Source organism: Pelodiscus sinensis, chromosome 2, assembly GCF_052426305.1.
Source record: "Pelodiscus sinensis isolate ZL-2025 chromosome 2, ASM5242630v1, whole genome shotgun sequence".
Lineage (NCBI taxonomy): Eukaryota > Metazoa > Chordata > Testudines > Trionychidae > Pelodiscus > Pelodiscus sinensis.
In genome coordinates this window covers 138,984,123-139,006,567 of record NC_143053.1, presented here as the reverse complement: position 1 = coordinate 139,006,567, position 22,445 = coordinate 138,984,123, and the positions used below count along the sequence as shown (strand labels likewise).

Here is a 22,445-nt window from a genome sequence, read left to right as displayed (position 1 = left end):
ATGCAAACCTGCTCCTGGGTGGCCAGGCTGGCAGCTCTCCTGCTCTAGACGGCCACTTTCCTGTTCCTAGTGTGGAGGACGTGGACGAGGTCCACGATGTCCGCACTAGACCAGGTGGGTGCCCACCTCTTGCGGTCCCGGGAAGAGGGGGAGGACTGGGGGGCATCGGGTGGCTGGCTCAAGCCGTGCCAGGTGCAGGGTCTGCTGGCTGGGTGCTGGCAGGCTTGCACCTGGCACGGGCACCGTAGCCAGCCCGTGCCCCTTTAAGGGGTCCGGGACCGGGAGGGGGGCAATAGAGTTTCCCTGGTGTTGGCCAGAGTGGCCACCAGGGAAAGCTGGGGAGTGCTCGCCTCCCACTAGTTCGAATTAAGGGGCTACACACCCCTTAATTTGAACTAGTAAGTTCGAACTAGGCTTAGTCCTCGTACAATGCGATTTACCTATTTCGAACTAAGCGCTCCGCTAGTCCGTTAGTTCGAATTAACTTTGTAGTGTAGACATACCCCTAAAGTGTAAACTTTAAATCAACCAATAAATAATAATAGTGGGAGGATAGGATAACGAGCCTTGTGGATAAGGGAGAAGCGGTGGATGTCATATACCTAGACTTTAGTAAGGCATTTGATACGGTCTTGCATGATATTCTTATTGATAAACTAGGCAAATATAACTTAGACAGGGCCACGATAAGGTGGGTGCATAATTGGCTGGATAACCGTAGTCAGACAGTTGTTGTTAACGGTTTTAAATCCTGCTGGAAAGGGATAACAAGTGGAGTTCCTCAAGGGTCTGTTTTGGGACCCGTACTGTTCAATATCTTCATCAATGATGTAGATATTGGGATAGAGAGTACGCTTATTAAGTTTGCAGATGATACCAAACTGGGTGGGGTTGCAACTTCTTTGGAGGATAGGGACATAATTCAAAATGACCTTAGCAAGTTAGAGAAATGGTCAGAGGTAAACAGGATGAGGTTTAATAAAGGGAAATGCAAAGTGCTCCACTTAGGAAGGAACAATCAGTTCCATACATACAAGATGGGAAGCGACTGTCTAGGAAGGAGCATGGCGGAAAGGGATCTAGGGGTCATAGTGGACCACAAGTTGAATATGAGTCAACAGTGTGATGCTGGTGCAAAAAAAGCAAATACAGGCAGTCCCCGAGTTACGTACAAGATGGGGACTGTAGGTTTGTTCTTAAGTTGAATCTGTATGTAAGTCGGAACTGGCGTCCAGATTCAGCCACTGCTGAAACTGACCGCCAGTTCTGACTTACATACAGAATCAACTTAAGAACCCCAAGCGTCCCCAAGTCAGCTGCTGCTGAAACTGATCAGCAGCTGATTCCAGGAAGCCCGGGGCAGAGCAACTCTGCCTCGGGCTTCCTGTAGTCAGCGCTGGTCAGTTTCAGCAGCGGGTAAATCAGGATGCCTGGGGCAGAGCAGCTGGGGTGCTGCTGGGTTGCTCCAGTAGCGCCGCTCCTCGGTGCTACTGGACCAACCCAGCAGCACCTCATCTGCTCTGCCCCAGGCGTCCTGATTCAGCCGCTGCTGAAACTGACCAGCAGCGGCTGAATCAGGACCAGAGCAGCTAGGGTGCTGCTGGGTTGGACCAGTAGTGCCCAGAGCGGCGCTGCGGGACCAACCGGCAGCACCCCAGCTGCTCTGCCACCGGCGTCCGGAGAAAAGCCTAGTCTGCTGGGGGGGGCATACTAGCTGCGCTCCCCACCCCCACCCCAGCAGACCAGAAAGACGTGGGCGGCGGACCGAGACGCACCACGGTCCCGCCGCCTGGGTCCTCCGTGGCTTTGCAGACCAGGGAGACGGGGAGCAAAGCCTCTGAGGGTTAGGGTTAGGGTTAGGGTGTCTGGGCTGTCCCGCTGCCGGCTTCCCCCGCGGCTTTGCAAAGCCTCGGAGAAGCCAGCAGCAGGGCAGCCCAGGCGCGCCTGGGTTGCCCCGCTGCCTGAGCCCGCCCCCCCTCCCGCGGCTTTGCAAAGCCCCGGGGGGGGGGGGGACTCGGGCAGCGGGGCTTTGCTCCGCGTCTTCCTGGTCTGCAGACCAGGGAGACGCGGAGCAGCTTTTCTCGCCCGGAGTACACGGGCCGCGGGACCGCAAGGTCCCGCAGTTCATGTACTCCGGGGCAGCTCCGTTCGTAACTGCGGATCTGACGTAAGTCGGATCCGCGTAAGTCGGGGACTGCCTGTATGATTCTAGGTTGTATCAACAGGTGTGTTGTAAGCAAAACTCATGAAGTCATTCTGCCGCTCTACTCTGCACTAGTTAGGCCTCAGCTGGAGTACTGTGTCCAGTTCTGGGCACCACATTTCAAGAAAGATGTGGAGAAATTGGAAAGGGTACAGAGAAGAGCAACAAGAATGATTAAAGGTTTAGAGAACATGACCTATGAAGCCAGGCTTCATGAACTGGGCTTGTTTAGTTTGGAAAAAAGAAGATTAAGGGGGGACATGATAGCGGTTTTCAAATATCTAAAAGGGTGTCACAAGGAGGAAGGAGAAAATTTGTTCCTCTTGGTTTCTGAGGCCAGGACAAGGAGTAATGGGCTTAAAGTGCAGCAGGGGAGGTTTAGATTGGACATTAGGAAAAAATTCCTAACTGTCAGGGTGGTCAAATATTGGAATAAATTGCCAAGGGAGGTGGTGGAATCTCCCTGTCTGGAGATATTTAAGAACAGGTTAGATAGACATCTGTCAGGGATGGTGTAGACGGAGCTTGGTCCTGCCTTGAGGGCGGGGGGCTGGACTCGATGACCTCTTGAGGTCCCTTCCAGTCCTATTATTCTATGATTCTATGATTATTAGCCCCCCCCCCCCCTTCCCCGCTCTCGCCACACTCAGAGCTGCATGGAACACACAGCTTGGCACACACTGGTGGTGATTTAAAGGGCCCAGCACTCCAGCCACCATTGCTGTTTCATTAGCAGTAGTGGCAGCTAGGAGAAGCAGGCCCCTCTGAATCGCTGGGCCCCAGAGACAACAGACCCTTTACCCTTCCCCACCCCTGCATTGGTGGGCCTGGCAGTGGTAACCAAAAGGACAGAAAATACAGTATATATAGAAGATATTGTATTCATCCATTTTATGTTTTCATTACAAATGAAAATGGGGGATCTAATCCTATGAGTACCTTTAGAGGGGAACGGTGAGCAGTGTTCATAAAATCATTTGTATTAGCCTGTCCAAGATACATTTCAACTTGTTTCTGCTCTCTGCCTCTGTTTTAACTCTGATTTAGGGCTGTATCTTGTAAGAGCTGCCAGACAGCAGAGACAGAAGTACGGATGTAAAGGGTTAACCAGATACACGGTAAGCATTGCCTTACCGGCATGCTTACCCAGTTAACTGATTAACTGGCACTGGGCCAGGCAAATTTCAACACAGAGCTCTGCCAATGCACTTTAATCCTTGCCAACCTATAATGCTGCTATTGTTCCAGACCTGGGACTCTTCTGTGCTGAAATTGCCAGAAATACAATCAATCAAACTCTGTTGATTTCTGAAGTACAGACTAATATCAATAGGCAACTAAGCACAGGGCACTAAATTAATTTTCACGTGTTGTCAATGTGTGATATAAACCAATTCCAGAAGTAAAGGGCTTATATGGCACTTATCCCTTTTTTGGAAAACTAGTTTAGAAGAAAAGGGGAAATATGCCCTACCTTTAAACATTATAACAGGGTGCTCAGCTCGCTGGCACTGGGAATCTTCTGTTGCTCCCGCCACTAAGATTCCAAAGCCTCCCAAACTTGCAACCAGCAACACAATCAGACCGTTTCCCTTCATGGTGGTCATGCCGTCGTCTGCACTGGTCACTTTTCTTTTAACTGGTAACTCTCCTTGTGTACATGTGTGGAAAGGACCTGAAGAATGCAAATAAAAAAAATCAATGATACCAAGGACTGCTAATAAAAAAATAAAACAATTGGTTAGGTTTTCAATGGAAAATAATCCTTTGTTTTCCTTCCCTGTGAAGTTTGATTCCTCAAAAGTCAAAACTGTCAGTTACATTTCCATAAACTTGGGATTGAATGAAAAAAACATGTTTTATCTGCCATTGGCATGCAGAAAAAAATTGTTTTGTTATATTTAAATTTATATTTTTACCACTTTTTGATGTGTGAGAAGAGAGTTTTACACATGACATTTCTTTTAGAAACAACTTGCAGAACAGCAGCATTATCTTAAATTAGAATATGCTATAGTTTCCAAAGCTGATTTCATAAATATAACTCAAGCAGTCTTATAAAACTACTCATATAATCTACTTATGTGCCCTCAGCTAAACCACACCATGCCAAGGCTACTTCCACATACGACAGCAGAAACCAAGTTTACACTCACACAAGGCTCAATCCTGTACTGCTCAAGTAAATGGGAATGTTGCCAGCAACTTCAGTGAAACCAGACCCTCAGTTTCCATCTGATTGTTTCCATGTGATGGTGTGATTCGCTATCCTGCAGAACCCAAAGATGTTTCAGTCCGCTTCCCCCCCCCACACACACACACACAATCTCCCCTCCCCACTATTTTCCTGAGATCTGCAGAGATCTCAAGAGCTCTACCAAAGTACCTATGTATTATCTCCTACCAACTGATTTCCATAGCATCTGGGTCCTAAAGAAATCATGCTCCTATGAGCTTAGCACACTGGTCATTGCCCTCCAAAGCTCTCTAAAAGGGGCTTTTGGCTGTTGCTCAGTGAAGGGAGACCTAGTATAAATTAATACTAATGAATACAGCCCTACAAATCCACACCTATCCAATTTATATCTGCAAGTATCTGCATCCAGCTGTGGATGCAGATAGCTGTAGCTCATTACTGAAGCTATGGATGTGGGTACACATTTTATATTTGGAACCTCACAAAATTTGCAGCTATCTGCTTTATATCCAAAGATATCCCCATCTGTGGATGTAGACACGGATATCCACAGATCAGTTTCTGCGCAGGGCTTTGCTGATGAGGTCAGCAATTACATAAGATATCTCCATAGGGCTGAATGGAAGGATGAGATGCCACACTAGTCATTTCCTCCTCCTCCACAGGTGACTATGGCATGGAGTTCATACTGCCTCACCCTCACTTAAAGATCCAAAGCTGCTTGATCCAGTCTTCTCAGTAAAGCAAAGTGCATTATTTGCTCTATACTACCCATATCATAGCAAAGACATCGTACCTTCATTTTACACGCTATATTGCATGTGAAAATTCTGCAACTGACAACCCTGGAGGATGTATTTTCTGCCTGTCCACAGCATATTTGTAACATGAGGCATCAGCAGGGCAAAATTCTCCAGGGTGACCTGGCACTGTGCCTTAGCCTGCAGGTATATCTCAAATCTTGTCAGATTTATTCCGTTTCCATGTCTATTCAATACCTGACTGCTTTGATGAGACTGCCTACACAAGATTGCCTTTGGTGATGATGTGCTAACAGTGAGAGCACCTTTCTAATCAGAGCTGTACAGAGATCAACAACTTGTTTTACACCAACTAGGGATGTGAACTGTTAACCAATTTACTGATTAACCAGTAAGCCCCACCCTTAACGGAGCAGCCACCTGCCCACCCTGTGCTTCCCTGCCTCCCAGTCAGGCTACAGCGCCCCTTCCCTGTCCTCCATTAATCAGTTAATTAGTTAAACACAAAGTTTTACCAGTTAACTAATTAAATGGGATTTTACATCCCTAACATAGAGCACAAAACAGTGATGACTTTCTCAGTACCTACTTCGGTCACATTCAAGCCCCATTGTAATATGGGGCAGGTAAAAAGCCCCATATTACAGCAATTCCTTGAAACATCCACGCTCCACAGATACATAGGTAAGTTGTGATAGTACTTGGGAGGTGCACCAGCCCTTCCTGTCCCCCCCAAAATTTTAATTGCTAATGGGGTGCCACTTAATGCTTCTTCCCTGCTCCTCTGGGTAGCCCTCCCTGCACCCTCCTCAGCACAGGCACCAGGCACCCCTGCACAGATTATATTTTGTAACTTGCAGAACACTTACAATTCTTCGTGATTTCAGGATCAAATCCAATTCTATTAGCTTTACCACAGGTAAATGTTCCAAGCACTAACAACTTAACATGATAACTCAAAGATCTTGTGCTACAGGCAGCTTAACTGAGCCATTCACCAAAAATAATCATTGGTGACAATGCTAAGAGCTGACATATAGCATGTGTGATTTCACTGAGCTGCTCTATATAGTTCAATAAAGATAAAAATGTAAACATTTCCAATTTATATTATACAAATTATATCAAGCAAATGAATGTTTATGAAAACATTCCTCCTGTGTTGTGCACACATACATAACTCCCATTATCAGTAATAAGAGTTATGCACATATATCAAAAGCAGCCAGTATTTCTTTATGTGCAGTAAGCTAACTGTACAGCACTAGGATTTGGCTCTTGCTTTTTTTTTAAATACATCTAGTGGATGCAATCCAATAGGCAAAAGGAGGAAAAGTTTGGCCTAAGAATTTGAAGGGAAAAAAAAGAAAAAAAGAATGAGATCAGAGTGCAAAGAAACATTCTTGCTGGTTTTAAAGAAAATTAAATAAGATGGAAATGAGGGAGAGAGAGTGTAGTTACGAATAAATTTCTTTAGCATTGTAGGAAGTTAAAGATCACAAATCATTGCCAGAATATCTGGGTATCTTTTATTTTTATAAAGGTCTATCTATTAATGAACGTTTTTAAAAACAGGCTGGAGTAGGTATAATGAGACCAATCCTGTACATAACTACCAACATAATGCATGCTGATAAGAAGATTATTGACTTTAATGTGATTATACATGGTAATTACTTGTGCTGTCTGTTCAGATTGTTCATGTAGAGATTCATGCAAGATCGGATAAACTAAATAGACTTTTATTAGCAGGGCTTTCAAATACACACTTTGATCTCAAAAGCCCAGCTGAGAGCGCACACGCTCAGAGAAAGACAATGTCAGACTCACTTCTTATGCCTTTCTTAAGGGGACAGCAGTTTACCAGTTCTCTAACTATGCATGAATATAATATAGCTCCCTTTTAAAACATACTTTCATGTCATTCCTAATGTTCCAGCTTAATAACAACATTAGGATCTTCTACTCTTTGGTTTAAACATTTTTCCACCTCTGGAGAGAGTGTTGCTTCTTGTATTCCAAGTCACTGATAACTTGTGAGAAAATTACTTTAAATGCTTATGAATCAATGTCAGTAAGCACAATATGGGGTATCAGTTACTATCTGTGTTAGACGATCAAATTACACCATAGAACAGAGTAATAAACTCCTTACGGTCATATATAGGGGGGAAATCAATGTGATCATGGGAAACTCCAATCTCAATGACGTATGCAGGAATTCCCAATAGTAAAATAATCAGGGCATTTATAAATATTATATATGACCATTTTCTAACTCAAGAAGTGTTGTATCCCATAAAAGAGAATTCTGTATTAAACCTTTTCATGATTGATAAAATGGGGAATTTAAAGAAAACGAACAGGACTGATCACTGACCTAAATATTAATGGAAACTTCAGGTATGTTTATACTACAGAATGCAGTCAAATTTTCTGAGGTCAACTGTTAGCATCCGAATTTATAAAGTCAAAGGTGCATGTCCTCACTAAGCACATGTGATCAACAGAGTGCATCTGCACTGCCATTGCTAATATCGACTCTTACAGTGATGCATTGTGGGTAGCCTTTCCATAGTTCCTGTCACCCATTTGAATTCTGGGCTAGGCTCCATTGTCACAGGTGGTTGTAGGCACATGTTTTCAGCCTGCCACAACATACTTATCTTGTTTTGCCCTTCCTGCTTTAAAGTAATGGCAAACAATCGTTTTGCATCATTTTTTCCCTGGTTATCCATGCAAACACCACAGCATGGCAAGCATGGATCCAGCTCAGCTGCAAACTGCAGTGGCAAGCATTGCAAACATCTCATGCATTATGCTGCAGTTTGTTCAAAGCCTAGCCAGGAGCTTCCTGAGTGAGGAAGTGTGTGAGAAGGCTCACAGAGTGTAGGAACCTATTGAATGGAGTAACTGGCATAGGCTGACAATGGCTGGGAATTTTGACACATTGGAATGCCAGTTCTGGCCCTGGGAAACAAGCACAGACTGGTGGGACTTCATAGTTATGCAGCTATGGAACAGTGATCGGTGACTGCAAAAGTTTTGCACGTGTAAAGACACTTTCATGGAACTGTGTGACTTGCTTTCCCCTGAAGTGCAGCAATACCCAAATGAGGCCCACTCTGACAGCTGAGAAGCACGTGGCAATAGCAATGTAGAAGCTGCAATGCCAGACTGCTACCAATGGGTCAGGAATCAATTTGGAAGGGGTAAATCCACAATAGGGGCTGCTGTGATCCAAGTAGCCAGGGCAATCAGTATCCTTCTGCTAGAAAGATTAGTGACTCTGGATAATGTGCAGGACATAGTGGATGGTTTTGCTATGATGAGGTTCCCTAACTGTAGTGGGGAAATAGGGACGTATGTTCCATCTATCTTGGCACCAGACCATCTTCCCAAAGGGTATATAAATCACAAGGGGGTACTTCTCAATGGTGTTGCAGTTGCTGGTGGATCACAAGAGCTGTCACACCAAAATCAACATGGGATGGTAGGAAAAGTGCATGACACATGCATCATTAGAAATTCTGATCTATTCAAAAAGCTGCAAGATGCAACTTTCTTCCCAGACCAGAAAATTACTATTGGAGACGATGAAATGCCAATAGTTATCCTTGGAGACCCAGGCTACTCCTTGCCCTCATGACTCATGAAGCCGTACACAGATAGCTTGGACAGCAGTAAGGACCAATTCAACTTCAGATTGAGAAAATGCAGAATGGTGGTAGACTGTGCCTTTGCCATTTAAAATCTCTGCAGTGAAAGCAATATTCCCATTGTTGTTGCTACTTGCTGTGTGCTGCATGATAGCTGTGAAATTAAGGCAGAAATGTTTCTGGAAGCATGGGTGGTTGAGGCAGATTGCCTGATGGCCAATTATGAGCAGTCAGACACCATGGAAGTAAGGAGAGCACATTGAGGTGCACTGTGCCTCAGAGAAGCTTTGAAAATGAGTTTCATGAAAGACTAGACAATGAAGTGCCAGTTATGTTTTTGCTCATTATCTAGGTGCCTCCCGTTGTACAGGTACTGCCCTGTAAATCACCACACACCCCAAAGCAGAGCCTCCTTTTCTGAAATAATTCATTTTTATTTAGGAAACACAGACATAATTGAATAGAAAATGAGCTGTGGATGTAGCTAGAGTCTGATAATGGAGCGGGAGGAGGGGAGAACACAAGAGAATATGGCTTATAACAATCACCCGGTGTAGCAATCAAAGCTGTGGGAAAGACAGCCTTCTACTCCAGGAGTCATCCCTGAGAGCTGAGTAAAAGGCTTCCCAGGACAAACCCCAATTCCTGCATTCTAGGACATCTGGGAGAAGAGGAGGGCAGGTCGTTTATTAATGGGTGGCAAGGACCTGACTAACTTGCCCTCAAGAATTTTAAAAAAAAAAGCTGGATGATGATCTTACTGGATCATGAAGATTGATTTTCAATAAATATTGGAACACCTGAAAAGTTCTGGGAGACTGGAAGAAAGCTAATGTTGTGTCAATATTTTAAAGGGATAAATGAGATAACCCAAATAATTAAAGGCTTGTCAGTCTGATATTCAGCTCAGGTCACATAATGGAATGGCTGATACCTGACTTGATTAATACAGAATTAAAGGAAAGCAATATAATTAATTCCAATCAAAATGAGTTTATGCAAAATAGATCCTGTCAAACTAACTAGATATATTTTCTTGAAAAAATTACAGGTTTGACTTCTCACAATAATAGTTTTCATGTAAACTAATTAGATTTCTGTAACACTTTATTTGATGGCATTTGATTTAAAAACTAGAACAATATAAAATTAGCATGTCATGCTTTAAGTTGATTAAAAGCTGTTTAACAAACAGGTCTCAAATGTAACTGCAATGTAATTATACATGGAGAATCATGAGAGAATTTTTAGTTGAGTCTTCAGCCTGCACCATATAAAATGTTTATTAGTGACCTGGAGGAAAACATACAATTATCATTAATAGAGTTTGCAGATGACGTATACACAATGGCTGTGTCTACACTGGCACCTTTTTCCGGAAATGCTTAAAATGGAACAGTTTTCCATTATAAGTATTCCCAGAAAAAGAGCGTCTACATTGTCAGGATGCTTTTCCGGAAAACCCCTTTTTCCGGAAAAGCGTCCGTGGCCAATGTAGACGCGATTTTCCGGAAAAAAGCCCCGATCGTCATTTTCGCGATCGGGGCTTTTTTGCGGAAAAGACTACTGTGCTGTCTACACTGGCCCTTTTCCGGGATAGTTTTCCGGAAAAAGGACTTTTGCCCGAGCGGGAGCAGCATAGTTTTTCCGGAAAAGCAGCTGATTTCTTACAGTAAATCGTCACTGCTTTTCCGGAAATTCAAGGGGCCAGTGTAGACAGCTCGCAGCTTATTCCGGAAAAGCGGCTGCTTTTCCAGAATAAGTGGCCCAGTGTAGACACAGCCAAGTAGTTTGGGGTATCTGCCCAACTTTTTGGTAGTTTACCCTCAGGTTGTGAGACTCTCTAGACAGCTATTTAGATACTTCAGAAGCAATGACTCTGTAATGGACCAGTATCCAAAGAAAAAACACATACACTAATAATACTTGATTTTGTTAGTGCAATTCTGCCCCTGTTTGCTGAAGAGAATGTCATCCACACTTTCTTAATGGAATTATTTATAAGGCCACTCGTATGTGAACTGAAACATTTCAAAATAAACTAGTGGTATAGTACCACTTGGTTCTAGAAAAAACTAAAAATAAATTGACATCTCTTCCTTATGTTTCCACAACAGCAGGAGTGTGGGCCCATCAAGCGAGAAGCTACACAAGTATCACCTGTCACTGGACTGACTCTGATAACATAAAAGGGAGTTACTCACCTCGTGCAGTAACGAGTGTTCTTCGAGATGTGTGTCCCCGTGGGTGCTCCACTCTAGGTGAAGGGTCGCCCTGAGCCGCAGATCGGAGCTTTTCAAAGCAGTTTTCCCCCTGTTGAGCCACGCATGCCCAGAGGGCGTCTCGAGCCCTTCCCGCCCTCTGCAGCGCGCGGCTCAACCCCCTCCCTTTCAGTTCCTCGTCTCCGCCCGAGTAGTTTAGACTCCGTGCAGAGGGGAGGAAGGGAGGGTCGTGGAGCACCCACGGGGACACACATCTCGAAGAACACTCGTTACTGCACGAGGTGAGTAACTCCCTTTTCTTCTTCGAGTAGTGTCCCCGTGGGTGCTCCACTCTAGGTGACTACAAAGCAGTGTTCAATATATGGCTGGAGGGAGCCGGAGTCAATGTTTAGCGGTGGTAGAGAGCACCGCTGTAGCTACTGCTGAGTCCTGTGTAAGTTGCGGTAGGATTGCATAATGTCTGGCAAACGTGTGATCTGAAGACCACGTTGCTGCTCGGTAAATATCCCTTAAGGGGACATTGTTTAAAAAGGCTGTAGAAGCGGCCGTGGCTCGAGTGGAATGTGCTCTTGGGGGGCACGGTAGTGGTCTATTGCCCAAAGTATGACACTTGACTATGCATGTGGAGATCCATTTTGAGATTCGCTGTGATGACAGGGGTGTTCCCTTAGAACGCTCAGCGATTGATATAAAAAGTCTTTCAGATTTACGAAATGGTTTTGTTCTTTCCAGGAAGAAGGCGAGAGCCCTCCGAATGTCCAGGGTATGCAGAGTGGCGTCCTTCTGTGATGCATGCGGTTTCGGAAAAAAGGTAGGTAGTACGATTGGTTCATTTACATGGAATTCTGTACAGACCTTTGGCAGAAATGTTGGATGAGGTCTAAGTATGACCCTATCCTTCGTAAAAACTGTGTAGGGGGGTACTGCCATTAATGCCCCAATTTCACTCACCCGTCTAACAGACGTGATAGCCAATAAGAAACAGACTTTCATAAAGAGAAATGGGAGTGCTACTGTAGCCAGAGGCTCGAAAGGAGGTCCAGTAAGTTGGTGGAGAACAAGATTTAGGTCCCATAAGGGGGGTGGTGCCTTATGGGGTGGGTATACGTTGTGGAGCCCTTTAAGGAATCTTTTAGTGATAGGATGGGCAAATATGGAGAATCCATCAATGGAAGTATGGAACGCTGTTATTGCAGAAAGATGTACTCTTAAAGAAGAAATTGAGAGTCCTGATATTTTAAGGTCTAGAATGTAGTCCAAAATCATATGTAATGGTGCATCACGGGGTTCTATTCTGGTTCGTTGGCACCAGAGGGAAAATCGAGTCCATTTCTGTAGGTAAGTTTTTCGAGTGGACTGCCTCCTACTGTGGAGGAGGATATCTTTCACTTGTTGGGAACAGTGATTTTCTATCTCCGAGAACCAGAGAGTAGCCAAGCCTGGAGGTGTAGGGTGTGGAGCTGTGGGTGCAGTATCGTTCCATTGCTCTGAGATATTAGGTCTGCCCGGTGAGGTAGCGGGTAAGGAGGGTGAACTGCTAGTCTGTACAGGTACGGGTACCAAGTTTGGCGGGCCCACGACGGGGCTATCAGGATGACTAGGGCTCCGTCTCTGCAGATCTTGCGTAAGGTTTTCGGGATTAACGGTATGGGAGGGAAGGCATAGTGAAGGGGGGCTGTCCATTTGATTAGAAAGGCATCCCCTAGGGAATGTTTGCCAAGACCTGCGCGTGAGCAGAATTGGGGGCATTTGGCATTCTGGGTAGATGCAAAAAGGTCTATGGATGGCCATCCCCAATGGTTGAAGATTGAGTTTGCGACCTCCGTGTGTAGCTCCCACTCGTGATCTGAGGTGAAGTTGCGGCTGAGTGAATCTGCTCTGGTGTTGTTCACCCCGGGCAGGTAGGATGCTACCAGGGTGATCTGTTTGCGTATGCATGAGTTCCACAGGCGGATAGCCTCTGCACAGAGGGAGCGGGAGCGGGCTCCGCCTTGCTTGTTTATATAGAACATTGTGCAGATGTTGTCCGTTAGAATGCGGACCGTCTGATTGGCAATGTCGGGGGCGAAGTGTGCGCAGGCATTCCTTACTGCTCGCAGTTCGAGGAGATTGATGTGTAGTCGTGCCTCGGATGGGGACCACCTTCCCTGAACGGCTTGGTCGTTCATATGTGCTCCCCAGCCAAGGAGGGAAGCATCTGTAGTAATCTGTACAGTGGGTTCGCTCTGTTGGAATGGAACACCTGTGAGGAGGTTGTTCGGTATCGTCCACCACCGTAAGGAAGCAAGGACGTTTGGTGGAATAGTCACCGTCTTGTTGAGGGAATGTCGTGACGGTATGTATACACTTGCTATCCAGAGTTGGAAGCATCGGAAATGCAGACGAGCATGGTGGACAACGTAGGTGGTGGAAGCCATGTGGCCCATTAGCTGGAGGCAAGTAAGAGCTGTAGTGGTAGGAGTTGTAAGCATTACACTTATAATTTCTTGTATCGTTATGAAACGTTGCCGAGGTAGGTATGCTCGGGCTGTAATTGAGTCCAGGCGCGCCCCAATGAACTCTATATTTTGAACTGGGTGCAATGTTGATTTGCTTTCGTTGAGTAGAAGGCCTAGACGATTGAGGAGTGATGTGGTCGTACTTATCATGGAGGCAGTTTCGTCCTGTGTTGAGCCCTTCAAAAGGCAGTCGTCTAGGTAGGGGAATATGATGACATTCTGGCGTCTGAGGTATGCAGCGACGACTGCTAGTACCTTTGAAAATACCCTCGGAGCTGACGAGAGGCCGAAGGGGAGGACATTGTATTGGAAATGATCCTGGCCGAGAGTAAAGCGTAGATAGCGTCTGTGGGCGGGATGGATAGTTATATGGAAATACGCATCTTGTAGGTCGAGGGCTGCGAACCAGTCCCCTTGATCTAGCGCAGGAATGATTGTTGTAAGTGTGACCATTTTGAAGCGTTGTTTCTTGAGAAACCTGTTCAGTTTGCGGAGGTCTAATATTGGCCTCCAGCCTCCCGTTTTTTTCTCGATCAAGAAGTAGTTCGAGTAAAACCCTTTCCCGTGGAACTCTACTGGTACTTTTTCTATGGCTCCGATAGAAAGGAGGCGGTCGATCTCTTGTTTTAGTAGAGTGTCGTGAGAGGGGTCCCTGAAAAGGGACGGGGTAGGGGGAAGGGTAGGTGGGGTAGTGGTAAATGGGATAGTGTATCCTACTCGAATTATTTCTAGAACCCAGCGGTCCGATGTTATGGATTCCCATTGTGGGAGGAACGACCGCAAACGGTGGGTAAATAGGCAGCCATGTTGTGTTATTGCTAGATCGTGAGGGAGGTAGTGCAGACCCTCGACCACGACTTCAAATTTGCTGTTTGGAGGACTGGGTAGTTGGTGGGCGACCTTGATTAGGTCGTCTTCTCTGAGGTCGTTGCCTTGGCCTAGTGTCCTCATAGGGTCTCTGTGGCCGGTTGTATTGCCCATATCTATAACGATTGTACGTATTATATGGGGTGTATCGCCTGCGTTTGAAGGGCGGTGTATACATGCCTAGTGTGCGAAGTGTGGTTTTCGAGTTCTTACTATTATGTAGCATTTCATCTGTAGAAGCTGCAAATAATTTTTGTTTATCAAATGGCAAGTCTTCTACTTTTGGCTGAAGTTCGCGGGGAACTCCAGATGATTGTAGCCAGGAAGTTCTGCGCATGACTATTGCAGTGGCTGTAGTTCTAGCGGCTGTGTCAGCAACATCCATTGCCGTCTGGAGGGCAGTGCGAGCGATGGTGTGGCCTTCGTGGACTATTGCTTTCAAGATGGCTCTTTTGGACTCAGGGAGATGTGGTATCAGTTCTCCGAGCTTCGAATAATTATCAAAGTCGTGATTCGCTAAGAGGGCAGAATAATTTGATATTCTTAGTTGTAGCGTAGAAGAGGAATATATTTTCTTTCCAAAGAAGTCTAGCTTTCTATGTTCTTTGTCGGTACTGCCATTCTTGTATTGCGGTATCTTCGCTCTTTGCTGTGCAGATTCAACCACTAAGGAGTTTGCTTGTGGATGCGTAAAGAGGAAGTCATTGTCTTTCGGTGGAACAAAATATTTCCTATCAATCTTTTTGTTAGTCGGTTGGATGGATGCTGGTGTCTTCCACAGATCTTCAGATGTTTCCATGATTGCCTCATCAATCGGCAGGGCAATTTTACTATGCAGCGTAGGATGCAGGTTCTTTAATAAGTGATGTTGTTTCTTTTGTACTTCTTGTAGGGAGACATGCTGACTTGTTGCTACTCGCTTAAATAGCTCCTGGAACTGTTTGAGGTCATCCATCGCTAGGGTATCTGATGGTATCGCTGCATCGTCCTGTTGGGCAGTCAGGTCATCTGGGTGAGTGACGTTTATAGATTGAATGTCGGATTCATTATCCGAAAAGCGCTCCTCCTCCTCTTCCTGCTCTGTGTGTGATGCAGGGGGTAGGGGCTGTGGATGAGGCAGACCTCTCCGAGATGGTGTGGAGTGGACTGAGGACCGGCGTCTGTACGGGTCCCATTGGTCCCAGGGCCCCCATTGGGGTGGATAAGGTGGGGGCGGGTAAGACCAGTAGGGGTGCCACGGGTTTTGTTGCGGTCCAGCCCTCTGATAATAGGAACGAGACCCTCTTGGCGACGTCTGTCGCGACGAATATGTCGTATGGCGGTCATCCTCTAGAAAGGGAGCGCCATGAAAGGACACTGGGGACACAGATCTGGCAGGGGAATGCCTTGCAAAGGATGTCCCTGGTGAGCAGTCAATGGGAGGGGGGCAGGGCTGTTGCTGCCTGCTGTGAGAGTCAGACGGAGTCTTAGAGAGCTCTGCAGCAGACTCCCGAAGAAGCCTCTCATTGTCTGTTGCCGGTGCCGGTGCCGAGCCCTGGTTTGTGGTCGCAACCGGTGCCGGCTGTGTATTAGCCTTGCTTTGTTGCGGTGCGGGTTGTTTTAGCGGTGCCGTTCCTTTAAGCGGCACCGGGGTTTTTCGCGATGCCGGGGCTTGCAGCGGCGCCGCGGTTTGAAGCGGCGCCGGCTTTTCTTTTCGCCCGGGTTTCTCAGTGCGTTCCCGGGAGGGCTCAGAAGCAGCGCGCACCGGCGTTGATGTGGACCGCGAGGATTTTCCCTCTGCTTTATTGGCAGGGGTCCTCGGGTTTCTTTGCCCCTCTCCCTGGGTTTTGGGGGAGGAAGAAGGCGGGAGAGAGCGAGATGGTGAGGCTCTCTGCCTCGTAGGTTTCGTTGGCAGGGGGGTTTCATGCTGCAGTTCCCCCTGCTCTGAAGGCTGCAGAGTCTTATCAAATAAAATCATCCTCAGGCGGAGCTCTCTATCTTTTCTAGCTCTCGCCGTGAGGGAAGCACAGTGTGTGCAGCTGCGGGGTGAGTGAGCTTCCCCCAAGCAGCGGATACATTTCGTGTGGCCGTCAGAAGCCGGCATAGGCTCGCGGCACTGGTCGCATTTTTTAAAGCCTGAGGAGGCAGACATATCTTGCTGCTTGTTTCTTTAAAGTGTTGATATTTCGTTTCTTTTTCTTTCATATGGTTTATGTGTTTTTCTCTGGCTGAGGAGCCAGGAGAGAGAGAGCTCCGGTTTACCCGGGGCTCCGGTCTGAAGAGAGTTTTAGTCCCCGAGGGGGGATTTTGTTGTCAGTTTCGTTCTTCTTATAAAAAAATATTTTGTTATTATTATTTCAAAGAGAAAAATAAGGGAAACTAACTTGGAGTAACAGGGGAAAAACTATGTAACCTAACTAATAGAAAATACAGTCTGAGAGACTGTGAGGGAGCTCCTGCTCGCTCCGTCCGCTGACGAGGGCGGTTAAAGAGGAACTGAAAGGGAGGGGGTTGAGCCGCGCGCTGCAGAGGGCGGGAAGGGCTCGAGACGCCCTCTGGGCATGCGTGGCTCAACAGGGGGAAAACTGCTTTGAAAAGCTCCGATCTGCGGCTCAGGGCGACCCTTCACCTAGAGTGGAGCACCCACGGGGACACTACTCGAAGAAGAACAAGAGAGTCCGCAGTCTTAGGTTTCTGACACTTGTTAAAACACATTTGTACAGAACAGAACAGAACAGAAGAATTGCCATACTGGGTCAGAAGAAAGGTCCATTTTGCCCAGTATCCTGTCTGGGATAGGATCCCCTATGCTGTATGAAAATTAGCTTATGAATACGAATATGCATAACTCAAAGATGCTTTCTGCAAAATAGATCATGTGACGTCATTTTAATAGTTGTAATCTGCTTTATCTTTAAATCCTATTTGTGTGCATGTATCTTTCTTGTATGTGTAATTAGAAATATGAAGAATGGATCTGTTTATCATTCTAAATCTGCTAATGAAGACCATTACTGATGCTCCAGAAACACGACTCCGTACTCAAACCAACAAAGGGTAAACAGTCTTGTTTGTCCTATACGCCCAAACTGTAGTTGGTCCCAGAAAGACATGTGGGCAGGCTACTTGATGCTTTATTCTCTTTTGGATCTTGTACTTTTCCACTCAAGGTGAGAAAAGTTTAAACTCTGCATAAAGAATTCCCCCCTTGGTCAAAACAGCTATAACGGGGGGAAACAAAGAATAGGGGCAACTGCTAGATGCCAGGAGACACTCCTCCCCCCTTACCACCTAAGATGCCTGCTGCAAACTTCTAAGAACCCAAAAAATTGAACCCAAGCTAAGAGGTGGCTTAGCTTGTGAAATATGTTTAGATCAACTGTTTCATTAATAAAGGAGGCAGACACTATGGCCGTGTCCACACTCAGGGGTTCTTTCGAAAAAAGTACCCTTTTTTCGAAAGAACTTCCCCTGCGTCCAGACTCAAGCCGCGTTCTTTCGAAATTATTTCGAAAGAACGCGACTTTTCTTTCGATGGCGGTAAACCTCGTTTCACGAGGAAGAACGCCTTCTTTTGAAAGTTCCTCTTTCGAAAGAAGGCGTTCTACAATGTAAAGAGGCCGTCTTCGAAAGAGAGCATCCAGACTCGCTGGGTGCTCTCTTTCGAAAAAGCGGATTTCCTCTATCGAAAGATCCGCCTGCTGTCTAGACGCGATCTTTCGAAAGAGGCTCTTTCGAAAGATGCTTTCGAAAGAGGCTCTTTCGAAAGAAGCCTGCAGTCTAGACACAGCCTATGAGCTTTCTCTGCGTAAAACTTTTACACAGGGCAAGATGGATTTATCTGTGGTTTTGGTTCCTTTTGCAAATTGGTTTCCTACGTGCTGAGCCCTTCTAAAGCTGTACTGGTTCAGCATCTGTGTTGCTCTGTAGAGGGGTAGTAACCACAACGCTGCCTTTGCTGGGGAAGACCAGGGTTTCTGGCCCAGCAAGACAGAGTGGTGGGGAGTCCCAGAGAGCAGGAAGACAGGCATCAGTAGCGTGATCAGCACACCAGGTGGACAACCCCAACAGGACTTCTGTGATCTAACCTGTCACACTGTCTTCCAACAATGGCCAATATCAGGTTCCCCATCAAGCCCTGTCATTAGGGCTGCCAGATGGTTGAAACAAAAATACTGAACACCCCCACCCTTCTGTTGAAGGGCAAAAAAGGGGGGAGAGGACCAAAGTTGTTGAGCAAAACAAAAAAAAGACTCCAAGGACTTATTAAGCCAAAAAAATAAAAAATTAAAATAAAACAGCATGTCCCCTTGAACTGCAGGGATAGGAACCAGGGAGAGGTTGAGCACTAAAACCCAGGGGAAGCATTGCTTCCCCTAGGTCTTTTGGCCGGCAGCCATTTTGTGCCAGCAGCCTTGGGGAACCAGGTAGGCATGGGGGCTGGAGTCGGAGGGAGGGAAAGAGGGGGTTGGGGTGAGGCCGGGCGCTGAATGTTTGTAGGATTGCCAGGTGCCCGGCATTTTTGCCTCCTGGCCGGGGAAAAATTCAGAAAATACCAGATATCTTAGATGTCCGGTATTCTCTGATTTTTTTTTTACCGGACAGGAGCCAAAAATACCGGACTGTCTGGGTGAATACTGGACACTTGGCAACCCTACCTGTCATCCATTCCCAGCTTCCGACAAAGAGAGATGAGGAACACCATTGCTGCCCATCCTGGCTAATAGCCATTGATGAATCTGTCGTCCATGAATTTATCTAGTTCTGTTTTGAACCCTGTTATAGTCAGAGTGCAATAATATTGCGTCTCTGGTAACTGAGGTCCATTCACTCTTTGACTTGGATTCAGCAAAAATAAGACATGGTTATAGCAATAGTAATAATTTTGTTAAAGCCCTCACACTTTTTTCCAGCACCTGGACAGCTGAACAATGATGGGTAATCAAGTGGAGAATGATGTTGGTATGAAAACAAGATACCCCAGCTTCTGGTATATGTAGCCATGTAGGGATTGTTAAGCAACGCTGCTGAGTGTTCACGTCTATTTAACTTGCCACCAACTCTGACCAGTTTTTCACACACACTGAATTTAGTGGTAACTACTGTGCTCTGCCCAAAACCTCTCAATACAAGTGTCTTTTCAAGAATATTAATGGGTTAATGCTCTGCCTTAAGCAATGCTGCACACGAAAGCTCAAGAGGGCTGATGAGAATTACACCCATAGGAAAACAATTTCCAAACCTACCACTATCCAATGGAATTCAAAGTTACATTGCTTTGATCACATTTATGACATGTGACAGGATGAATATTGTGATGGAATTGTCACAATTCTCCTACCCACACTTGGAATTTCTAATTGAGTGCTTAGACGTGATGTCCCAGTTGCCAATGTATTTGACAAACTTCATGGATAGGAGAACAAATGAGTCTTTCTATGCTGCAGTTCTGCCTTCTCTACTTATGCTAAAATCCAGATTTGACTCATTTTCTCCAAAATACCATTTTTGCTTGGCAGATAATTTGAAGGATAAACTTAGAAAATGGTTCAGGCATATTTTGACCTGTGATGGAACTGTGCATAACAATAGTGTAGAGAGATCCATCATTGCTTCTGTGTCATACCCAATTTTTTAGCTAGATTGTCTGCACAATCAGAATCAGAAAAAATTGCAAGGAAACGTTTTAAAATAAGATCTAGTTTATACTAACATGCTATCAAAACTATAGCTCAATGTACAACCTCCACAGCTGCCACTAATTTCTATTGCTCTGATGATAAAAGGGTAGCTGAATCTGACTTAAGAATTGCGGGATGCAATTCCTCAATAATCCACTGCATGATCTGAATCAAGTGAAAAGCAGTTGCTACAGTTCTTATCAAATTTAATACCACAACGCCAAGATTTGCTCAAGTGGAAAGATAATTCAATAGTACTGGACAAATCCTTTTTCCAAGAAGGAACCATCTTCAGGATATGTTCAAGATCATGCTGTTATTGCAGAAAAAAACCCATTTCATTGAGTGATATGATGTCTGTATATAATATCGTTATATATAAATAAACAGAAAGGAAATTTATAAATGTATTTACATTTATATGAGATTTTTTTCAATGTTATTCCATACTTATTTCTGTATAAGATTAAAAATTCATTATTGCGCTTTTCGCTCCCTTTCAATACGTGCTTGTATTATTTAGGAATTCTCCATCTGTTGACCAGACAATTATAGAGAATATGGTATTTGAAAGTCTCTCTATTTATACTTGTATTTTTACTTACAAATACCTACATGTCATAAGTACTTTTGTAAAGGGTGTACTTGGCATTTTTAATAAGTACCTGGAGTGCCCAGCCCTGCTGGGGGTGGGGTCCCATGGGGATGAAGTCCATGACAACCTCGGGGGGCGGGCGCTGAGGTGGCCCGGCCTCTCCCCCCATACCTAGTCCCTGGAGGTGCAAAGCTCCAAAGAGCCCAGAGCCTTTACCTGCATCCTGTGGGGTCCTCAGCCCCAGCATTGCCTCCTCCCACCTCTGCTGGAAGCGGCATAGCCCAACCTGCAGCCTCTCCCCACAGGAACAACCGAGGGATGTGCCGCTCTTACCATGGTGACTGTGAGCTCAGCAGGGCCTAGGCGAGGAAGATGCCCAGCAGCAGGCGGGACTTTCCCATAGAGAGGTTCAGGGCAGTGCTCCTCCACATGTAGATGCGCCGCTCACATCAGGGAAGGGGAGTGAGTTTACTTTCTTCACCTCTCCGCCTGCCGACTGGAGCTGATTATGCTTTATGGCTGCGTGCTGGCCACGGAGCTCTAGTGGCAGCATGGGCTCCCACTGCATGGAGGAAAAGAGGAGGCTGACCTCTGCTTTGGACCACTGGGAAGCACCCGCGGACCACCTGAGAACCACTGTTCTACATGAAAACCATAGTTTTGTTGTGGTGGTTGTTTTCCTTCGGACATTGTGCATTATCTTTGTACAGATTACTCACAGGAGTGGAGGCCCCTACAGGACAGGGTATACTAAGCTGCCCTTTATTAGCAAGGCTTTCAAATACATGCTCTTGTCTCAACAGCTTATCTCCGCACAAAAGCCAATCTCAAAGTCATTTCCCATGCCTCTCTTAAAGGAACAGTGCACCAGTTATCTAACTACGCATACCTACAATGTGGTAAACATTTACAGAATTGAACTCTTAGCTTCTATATTGCATTTTGAATGCTTCTCTCATACTGTAAAGAGGAACTCAATTCAATATACATTCACTCAAGCAGTATATATTTTCTTGGCATTAATCTACAAATGAAAGGAGCTTTCCTTGGAATCTTTCTTCACAAAGCATGAAGAGTCTGATTGTTCTTTTAGGCACATTCCTGAACAACATGAGACAGACACGACACATCTCCCCCATAAGAGATATTGTGCATTGGCGATACCCATCTGAAACACACTGCATCTCTGCTTTGTTTGCTCCAGGGAAGGTGGAAGGAGGATTCGTACTTTGCAGCCGTTTCATACAAACTGCAGATTACTACTAACCCCCTTCATCAATTTAGATGTTCCTCCCTAACAACCTGTTTTGCTTACTCATGTGTACTTGGACCCTAGGGTAGTGCAAATACAAATATCAGGAAAAGGCTCTTATTGCGTCTTACTCCCTGAACATGTAATCCCAATTTCAGTCTTGGAGCACAATGGGCATCTAATTCTAACAGACACACAAAGACATTCTACTGCAGTTTGTATGACCTTTCTCAGTCAGTGAGATAATTATCACCATTAAATTTACCTTGGAAGAACTTCCAATTTGCTGATATAGAAGAAAAACTTTTTTACTGTTATAATAAAAGAAAAAATATATAAAATGGAGGGAAATGATCTCTCTATAGCTTTTTATTCTTACTGTTTGGTTCAGTGTAGTTTTACAAAATGCTATGATCTCTGCAGATCATTTGACCATCCTTCTTTACCTGAAGTGTTCTAAGTTACATTATTTCATTTTGGTCTTTGCTTCATTTCTATTTGTCCCTAAATTAAATCTCAAATAAGAAAATA

General features: G+C 45.4%; 1 protein-coding gene across 3 annotated transcripts in view; it reads right to left on the bottom strand.

Moving 5' to 3' along the window:
- SEMA5A (semaphorin 5A) overlaps positions 1-22,445 on the bottom strand; it is a 553,406-nt gene that overhangs the window by 374,106 nt on the left and 156,855 nt on the right. For all 3 annotated transcript variants that reach the window (XM_075921490.2, XM_006111031.4, XM_075921491.2), the window contains one exon: positions 3,678-3,878. In XM_075921490.2, the coding sequence (XP_075777605.2) occupies positions 3,678-3,810 (133 nt within the window). In that variant the 5' untranslated portion in view covers positions 3,811-3,878. The remainder of the gene's footprint in view (positions 1-3,677; positions 3,879-22,445) is intronic.